Raw genomic sequence first — 9,920 nt, 5'->3', positions numbered from 1 at the left:
ACATCTGAAAGGTGGAAAGGATGGTCTATTATTCTTAATTTTTGCAACTTTTACAAACGAGGACAAATGTTATTCTCTCCTAAAATGCATGCACATGTCAGGGCTGGGCTCAGCCCTACCTTCACAGAGCTGGCCTCTCAGCTGTCAGCTAATTGCCAGCTCCTATCACTCCACAGTTACTCACCTGTTGATGATATCCTGCTGGTCATTTCTGCCTACTTAAGCGTTCAGCCCAGTGGATCTCTGCCTTTGCCTTGGTCAACATCACAGAGACTATCTCCTGCATTCCTGTTCAAAGACTGGCTTTGCTGACATCCCTTTTGGCTCCAGATCCTGCTTGTTGTTCCACTACATTGATCCCTTACTTCTGGTTTGGCTGACTATCCATTCCGATTACTGTACTTTGGCTATGTTTTGACTTTGTTTGTTCTTTTAACTTTTATTATTAAACAAGTGTGATTTCACTTTACTTCTGTTTCAGTCTGATTTTATGGTTTCTGACAGTTCAATCAATAAGCACTGCAATTTTACAGGATTAGCATTTGATAGGGGAAAAGGTTGGTCTCTTACTATTGTGCAAAATAGTTAAAATAGTTAAAATTATTATTAATGAGTTCAAATCTTACTTTTTACTTAAATGCCTGTCCAAAATGTTCTGAATGAGTTTGCCAACACCTTGTTTCAATTCTTTATTCCTCAGACTATATATAAGTGGATTTATCATTGGAGTGACTACAGTGTACAGCAATGATATGAGTTTAGTAACGTCCCTTGTCTGTCCTCTATTAGGTATCAAATATACACAAACCAGGGTACCATAATAGATACAAACAACAGTCAGGTGAGAACTGCATGTTGAGAAAACTTTCCGTCTGCCAGTAATAGATGGGATTTTAAAAATAGTAGATATAATATAAGCATATGAAACAATAATAATGAAGAATGGCATGACAACAAATATAACACCCAAAAACATCCCTTCAAATTGAGCAGCGGTGGTATCGGAGCAGGAGAGTTGTAAGATTGGATTGAAGTCACAGAAAAAGTGATCAATTATATTGGGACCACAAAATTGTAACATTGATATGGTTACAGTGTAAACCAAAGCTATTAACACACTTACGATCCAACATAGGATGACTAGTATCCAGCAAACCTGGTGGTTCATTTTCAAAGTATAATGCAATGGTTTACAGATGGCCAAATATCTGTCCCAACTCATCACTGTCAGAAGAAGACACTCTGAAGATTCTATGATAACAAAGAAATAAAACTGAGCAAGGCAATCAGAAAATGACATCACAGTCTTTTTTGTTAAAACAGTGCAGATAATGTTGGGAACAATATCAGTCGCTAGTACTACATCTAATACAGAGAGCTGGGTGAGGAAGAAGTACATGGGAGAATGGAGGGATTTGCTGTAGGACACCAATGTGATGATCAGGAGGTTTCCACTTATTGTCACACAATAAATCAAAAGGAAAATGAAAAATACCAAAAATGTAATACTTTGGGGAATCTGAAATCCTAGGAGGTGAATTTTTGTAATTCTGGTCACATTTCTTTGATCCATTTACTGAAGGCAGAAAATCAAAAATTGTAAAACCTGACTTGTCTAGCTAATTTAAATAATTTTATTCAAATATGAAAAGAAGGAAGGAAGGCAGGAAGGCAGTCATTTCACTTTGTTGGAGTGAGTACAAGTCAAATACAGATGCTGATGGGCAATTACATCACATTGGGTAATGAACATTGAACAGATTCAAAACAAGTTGCATCTGAATTACTAGGATTAGATGTCTAATTATATTTAAATCAATTCACTTTGATAAAAAGGTTCAAAGCATTATCAAATGCCAGTCCAAAATATTTGCAATACAAAACTGAAAAAAGTCGTGATAAATAGTTATAGTACTCTAAATTCTTGCAGTTCAAGTATATTTATCAGCCTTTCCTAGGTAGTATTTTTTTTTTTTTTTCCCTTTTCATATACAATTCTATAAAAGTAATTAACTTTTGGTGCTGTGGAAAAATGTGAAAATGTCTTTAAAGGGAATGTAATATTCCAGAACATTCAGATCAGCAGGAGATGCTGTTCTCCGAATGAAGATATATTTTTTCTAATACATAGTAGCTCTTCTTTTATACATACCTAGAATTAATTACATGGAAGCACTGGGGATGTATAGTGACTGCTGATATTTTCTTTTTTTTTCACAGAAGGGAATTATTTTTTAATGATTTTTTTTTAAACAAACGCAATTAATTCTCAATAGGTGAAGTCATCAATGTGCTGTAAAAACAATTTTTATAGAGTTATATTTTTCTCATTTGCAGACATTAATTCTGAATCTACTTAGTTGACTTTTTGTTGTTTTCTTTGGACATATTATCAAATGAAGTATTGCATGCTGATGCTGCAAAATCTTGCCATTAATCAATACTGGGCACGTTTACATACCTTAGCTCTCAATACCGTGTATTGCCCCCTTTAACATCAATGACAGCTTGAAGTTTTTTGTGGTATTTGTGGATGAGGCTCTTTATCTTCTCAGATGGTAAAGCTGCCCATTCCTCTTGGCAAAAAGCCTCCAATTCCTGTACATTCGTGGGCTGTCTTGCATGAACTGCACATTTGAGATCTCCCCAGAGTGGCTCAATGATATTGAGGTCAAGAGACTGAGATGGCCACTCCAGAACCTTCACTTTATTCTGCTGTAGCCAATGACAGGTCAACTTGGCCTTGTTTTGGATCATTGTTATGTTGGAATGTCCAAGTATGTCGCATGCGCAGCTTCCTGGCTGATGAATGCAAATGTTTCTCCAGTATTTTTTGATACTGCATTCATCTTGCCATCAATTTTGACCAAATGTCCTGTGTCTTTGTAGCTCACATATCCCCAAAACATCAGCGATCCATCTCTGTGTTTCACAGTATGAATGGTGTACCATTCATCGGCCTTGTTGATTCCTCCCCAAATATAGTATTTATGGTTGTGGCCAAAAAGCAAAATGTTGTCTCATCACTCCAAATTACTTTGTGCCAGAAGTTTTGAGGCTTTCCTCTGTGCTGTTTGGTGTATTATAAGATGGATACTTTGTGGCATTTGCGTAGTAATGGCTTTCTTCTGGTGACTCGACCATGCAGCCCATCTTTCTTCACATGCCTCCTTATTGTGCATCTTAACCACATGCCAACCAGCCACCGCAGTTGTACTGTGGCTGAATGACATGGCTGGGCAAAACAATGTTATGTAATGTAGCTCCGCCCTGTGGCCACTAGGGGGTGTGCGCTTGCTCCCCGAACTGATGCGAGTGTCCAGTAGTCTCGATCACCTTCGGCTCCCATGATCGCCGCTGAGACATAGAGAACCCGGAACTGTTTCCGGTTCTCTGAGGGAGGAAGTAACAGATTGTCTGTTCATACATTGTATGAACAGACGATCTGTCATCTCCCCTACACAGTCCCCATCATCCTTTAGTTAGAACACAAACTAGGACACCCTTAACCCCTTCACTGCCCCCTAGTGTTAACCCGTTCATGCTAGCGACGTTGTTACAGTAATCAATGCATTTTTAATCACACTGATCGCAGTATTAATGCCAATGGTCCCAAAAATGTGCCAAAATTGTCCAACGTGTCCGCCATAATGTCGCAGTCATGTTAAAAATTGCAGATAACCGCCATTACTAGTAAAAAAAATATTATAAAAATTCTATAAATCTATCCCCTATTTTGTAGACGCTATAAATTTTGGCAAACCAATCAATAAACGTTTATTGCAATTTTTTTTAACAAAAATATGTAGAAGAATACATATCAGCCTAAACTGAGGAAAACAATTGTTTTTTTTTTTTTTTTTTTTTTCTCAATCAAAGGTTTTTATTTAATAAAAATGTAGTAACAATGAAAACACAAGATAAACCAGCGGTATGCATATACTTGGCATAGAACATGGCATGAAAACGAAATTATTACATCACATTTAGTAAGATGTTGCAATACAATCTTTAAGGGGTAGTAGACAAGGGGTGAGGGTGATAGGTGCGAGGTAGAGGTATATAGGGTGAAAAGAGGAAAAGAGAAGAAAAAATAAAATAAAAAGGGGGGGGGGAGGGAGGGGGTTACAAAAGGAGGTACATGAAGGGGCAGTATGACATATATAAGCGGTAGTTTTCCTATCAACAATGGTACACTAGGCATCGGAATAGAGATCTAGTTTGGACTCGAAGGAGTCCGTGCTCATGTTGTGCACCCCACAGCTATATTAGGCCTATATAGGACAGAGATTCTCAGGAGATGGTTACACCATGTAATACATCATTTTATAACTGGAAAGACAGATATTCCCTTGAGAGCGTGAATAGCAACCAGGGTTGCCAAGTTTCGTGAAAATAGTTACAGTTTTCCTTTTTCATGGCTACCACTTCTTCCATTTTATACATATAGTGGACTCTGTCCAGCCAATCCCTGACCACCGGAACATGCTTGGATTTCCAATGCAGTGGAATTAAACTCTTAGCTGCTGTCAGTAAATGCCTTGATAATGCCTTCTTGTATTTGCCTATAGAGAGTGAGTTCATGTGTAGCAAACAAGCAGCCGCATCAAATTTGATCTTGGAATTTGTGATATGTTTAATCCAGTAAATAATTTTGTTCCAGTAGTCTTGGATCGGGGGACACCCCCACCACACGTGCATAAAAGTGCCCACCTCTTTTTCACAGCGCCAACATAGATCAGAGGATGTTTGCAACCATTTATTAGTTTTGACCGGTGTTATATACCACTGCGTGAGTATTTTGTAAGATACTTCTTGATACCTTGAACTAAGGGAGCACTTGTGTGTTAAGATACACGCTTTTTCCCATTGGGCGCCACTGATCTGGATGCCTAGATCCATTTCCCATTTTTCTTTATGTTTGTATTAACTATTTGGTGGGGGGGAGGCTAGCCACTTATACGCTGTGGACGTGGTTCCAAAAATTTGAGCGCCCTTGTAGCAAATGTCCTCAAGCTGGGTCAGCCTTTGAAAAAATGACTAGTTCTGTTTTTAGCGTGTTTAGTGATTTGACCCTACTTCCCTGTATACAATGCATAGCTAAGAAGCTGGAGTTCGGGCCAGGGGTTGGCAGTATCCTCTGATTAAGACCCGGTAAGAAGTCAGGATTATTTGTCAGCGGAGTCAGTGGGCCTGGTACGGTGGCAAGCCCATGCCGAGAGACAGTTTTATGCCATATTTGTAGAGTATTGGCCACCAGTGGGTGTGTGATTCGTTTGGTGTTTTTGGAATGTGTGGACCAAGGGTAATATAATAACTTTGGTTCGCCGTGTTGATATTCCAAGTGTACCCAATCTTTTGTGTTGGCATGGCAGTGCCAGTCAATCAGTCTGGCGATATTCGTGGCGTAGTAATATTTTTCGTAGTCGGGTAGACCCAATCCTCCTTTGTGTTTGGGCCATGTTAGGAGTTGGAAGTTTATTCTGGGATTCCTGTTAGCCCACAGGAATTTTCTTTGCATTGCTAATAATTTGGAAAAAAAGGAGTTAGGTAATGGGATGGGCAATGCACTAAAAAAGTATAGCAGTCTCGGGAGTATCGTCATTTTTAATATAGCGGCTCTTCCAAACCAAGAGAATCCTTTTGAGGTCCAGTTCTGGAGATCTTTATGTATTGATCTCAACAGAGGGATAAAGTTAGCTGGGAAGAGGGATTCTATATTGGGCGTTAATTTTATTCCTAAATATTTAAGCGTATCCTGTTCCCATTTGAATTTGTAGTTACCTATAATTGTGCTAAGCTTTTCAGTAGGGAGGTTTAGGTTAAGTGCTTCGGATTTGGTTTGATTCACTTTAAAATTAGATATATGGCCAAAAATGGAGAAGATAGGGCGCATGCGCGGAGGCTCCGAAGATGGACGCTTAGTCTGAGAGCTCCGTCCCGCCGCAGCAGCTCCGGCCTCTATACCGGCACCCTCGGACGCAATCTTCGCCTGAAACGAAGCCTCTAAACGAGCGAAAGCCTCGGGGACACCGATGTACGCGGGAGCGGTGAGAAGAAATTTAACGACCGCTTTTGACGGCGCAGTGTCCCTGTCAGATCCAGCCAAGATGGCGGCGGCCTCGCGCTGCCCGGGCCCCGCTCGCCTGCCTAACTCAAACAATGCTGCATCCCCATCCATTTTGGCACCAGACCCCTTGCCTGACTTCCCCCCCCTGGGAGCCACTTCTCCTGCTTCTACAGCATCCCTCCTGGAGCACACCCTAGCAGACCTGGGACTCTCACCAATGGAGGCTGGCCCACCTCAGTCTCCTCACACACTACAGCCTGAGGCTTCAGGCCTACCGCAAAATCTGAATGTGGCTGATCTCTTTGCAAAATTTGCAGATCTCCTGAACATAACAGCGAATAAAATTACAAGCGATATTAAGGCAGACCTTCACAATATTGGCTCCCGCATAGAAATAGTGGAATCTAATTTGGAAACCACAATTTCTAGGACCGATCAAAATACGGCTTGCATACAGAATCTACAGGAGCAATTGGGGACTGCACAAGCTAAAATTGACGATCTCGAAAATAGAAATCGAAGGTATAATTTTAGGATCAGGGGGCTCCCTGAATCCTACAAGGAGGTTCCTGAAACGGTCTCATCTCTCATCAAAACACTTATTCCGGATATCCCGCACCACCGACTGGAACTAGACAGAGCTCACAGGGCTCTACAGAGCTCACAGGGCTCTCAGGCCCCCCAGAGCGGATGGGCTCCCCCGAGACATTGTGGTTAAGCCCCACTTTTTTTCAGTCAAAGAGGAAATAATGCGCAAATCAAGATCCCTACCAAAGATCATTTTCCAAGGGCATCATTTACAGATCTTTGCAGACTTATCCCCGTCCACTATCCAAAAAAGAAGAGCCCTGAAACCCCTGCTTCAAGTTTTGCTGGACAAAGAAATTAAATACTGGTGGCTTTTTCCTTTCCAACTCAAATTCATGTTGCGTGGCAAAGCCTACACTTTTGGTTCCCTACATGAAGGGGAAAAACTCCTGCTGCAGCTAGGCCTTATCAGCCAAATTCCACATCCTACTCCTCAAGGAAACACGTTCCAGTCAGCTAAACGACAACTGCCCACCAGCCCCCTACCTCCAGTGTGGGAGACTGTACGATCCAAGAAATCTAAGGAAACTGGTCCCCCCTGAGTGTATCAACCACAGGACCTTCGAGTATTTTGCAACTTCTCAGATGCTCCCTGGGAGCAATTACCACCTTACTTGTGCCTTGGACTCTAGACCTTTCCTCTGTCCTCTATTTTAGCACCCATCTACAGAGGTGGTGCGGCGGGCATTGGAGGGTATCTAGGCCGTGCTACCCTCATGGGACTTTCCATTGTTGCTTACAATGCCCCATCTAATCCTAATAATTTTTTTCAGGGGGTGGGGAGGGTGAAGAAGATTGGTTCTTTTTTTTTCTCTTGTGATGGCTCTGGGGATGGTCCCGGAGGCCCCTCTCCCTGCCTCCCCTTATTGCTGTTTTTCACCATTTCCCCTGCCAAATATCCGAGACTTTCGCTTCCCCTAAGTTTCAGGTGTTATATATAGTTCTGTTCATATGTATTTCAATTATTGCTACATAATGGGCTCACGGTCCTCCTTCCTTATGTCATTTTTAGTTTATCCCAATTTATTGCCAATGGAGGAGACACGAGGGCCATCGCTCTATGGGTGCCGTGTTTAAGTTCAAGATTATTTTACTATGTATTATGGTTTTCCATAATTGTTGAGGCCTTCCTGCTGGGGCGGTGCTCATGTACCCCCCATTTGTCTGGCTCACTGGGACTTTTTGGTCCTGGTAACTGGACAAACCTTATCCCTACTTTTAGTAGGGTTGGGTTGTTTGATTGATTTGTCCTCACAGGTGGAGGACTCTGTCCCCTCCACTCTACGGATGACTCTCTTGTCACCCGTCCTTCTCTTCATTCCTATTCCCTTTCTTCCTTCTATCTGTACTAATTATTCTCTTATCATTATCATTGCAGGAGTAGCCGGGGGGACCTTTCGGAGCAGCGCTTATCCTCATCAGGGTCCTCCTCTATGGAATGTAAGTTGGTTTGGAAATAGAGGATTTTGCAGAGTAAGTGCTTTTGTTTTTGCTGGCGGTCCTCCCTCTCTGCTCAATGGCTGATGCGACCTTACCTCCACTAACTCCACTCAAAATAATTTCCCACAATTCCCAAGGTCTAAACTCTCCCCTAAAACGGCGCAAAGTATTTCAGTATCTACACAAACACGGGGTGGATGTAGCTCTGCTTCAGGAAACACACTTCCCTAAAAGATTTAACCCCTCCTTTATACACTCCAAATTTCCCCTATTTTTTCTGGCCAATGCAGAGGATAAAACTAGGGGAGTGGGCATCTTTATCTCTAATAGATGCAAATTCACTCTGAAATCTGAATTCCAGGATGCGGAGGGTAGGTTTTTGTTATTAGTGGGTGAGCTTGATGGTAAACTATACTCCTTTGTATCTTACTATGCCCCCAACAAGGGCCAGTTAGCCTTTTTCCACCGTATGCTCTCCACCTTAACACCGTTACTTGAGGGTACGGTTCTTTTTGGAGGGGACTCCAACATCGCGTTTGACCAGGGTTTGGACACATCACGCCCCTTGGGCAAACGCTTGACTAGACCCACTAATCAAAGCTTACGTATAGCCAAACTGCTTTTCCAGCAAGGTCTGGTTGATGTCTGGAGAGAGGTTAACCCGACTTTAAGAGACTTTACACACTATTCTAACCCTCACGGTTCCTTCTCCCGGATAGACCACATTCTTGTTGAATCTGCTTCCATTTCTCTTGCTCAAAGGGCTAGTATTAAGGAAGTGGTCTGGTCGGATCACTCAATGGTTGTCTTGACTCTCTCTCGTCCTGCATGCCACAGACCAAGTAGACGTTGGAGACTCAACGAGTCTATTTTGAGTGATCCCGCTAGAGCTCAGGAAATTGAACAAAGTATCCTACAATACTTTGCTACTAATGACACTCCCGACATAGATGATACCTGTTTGTGGGCAGCCCATAAGGCAGTAATTAGGGGTCATCTTATTCGTATTTCTTCGAAAATTAACAAAACCAACAAAACTAATATTGATAATTTAGACAGGGAATACACAAAGCTAGCCAAACAACATAAAAAGAACCCAAGTTCTGTTCCAGTCTCCAAACTGGATGCTGCTAAATTGGCTTTGAACCTGGCCCTGACCACCAAAGCCGAAAAATGGTTGCGCTGGAACAGAGCCAGATTTTACTATCAGGGCGATAATATTGGTTCTATGCTGGCCAAGAGACTAACACCTAAATTCCGAGCCCCGGCCTTCCCTAAAATTAGAATCCAAGGCGGCTCCATGTCCCAAAACCCCCAGCGCATCATGCACGAATTCCGTGACTTCTACACATCATTATACAGTGGTACCCACAGCCCATCCCCTGCGGACATCAACAAATTCCTTGACACCCTCCCGATCCCCTCATTAGAGGATAGACACAAAGCAAGGTTGGATTCGCCCATCTCAGCAGAGGAGGTGTGTGCAGTGATTAAACATTTGAAAATGCATTCGGCCCCTGGACCGGATGGCTTTTCGATACCATACTATAAAGCATTCGCCCCCACTCTTGCACCATACATGGCCCGTTTCTTCAACAACCTCCGTAGGGGGGGAAGTCTTGATTCCTCTCTCAATGAGGCTTATATCACGGTCCTCCCTAAACCCAATAAAGATGCTAGTTCAGTCAGTAATTATAGACCGATTTCCCTCATCAACAATGATTTGAAGATTCTGACCAAGATCCTTGCGGACCGTCTGGCTTCCTTCATTAGTTTATACATACACAAAGATCAAGTAGGATTCATTCCGGGACGACAGGGC

The 9,920-nt window shown here is 42.3% G+C and overlaps 1 protein-coding gene across 1 annotated transcript; it reads right to left on the bottom strand.

Moving 5' to 3' along the window:
* Positions 1-226: 226 nt before the first annotated feature.
* Positions 227-2,099, bottom strand: LOC143963946 (olfactory receptor 11L1-like). Its single transcript, XM_077473675.1, has one exon. It carries the CDS (start codon positions 1,571-1,573, stop codon positions 623-625), a length of 951 nt encoding a protein of 316 aa, XP_077329801.1. The 5' UTR covers positions 1,574-2,099; the 3' UTR covers positions 227-622.
* Positions 2,100-9,920: the final 7,821 nt, after the last annotated feature.

The sequence above is a fragment of the Lithobates pipiens genome, unplaced genomic scaffold (assembly GCF_037356315.1).
Source record: "Lithobates pipiens isolate NorthernLeopardFrog02 unplaced genomic scaffold, aLitPip1_a1.2 Scaffold_8, whole genome shotgun sequence".
Classification (NCBI taxonomy): Eukaryota; Metazoa; Chordata; class Amphibia; order Anura; family Ranidae; genus Lithobates; species Lithobates pipiens.
This window is presented reverse-complemented; position numbering and strand designations above follow the sequence as displayed.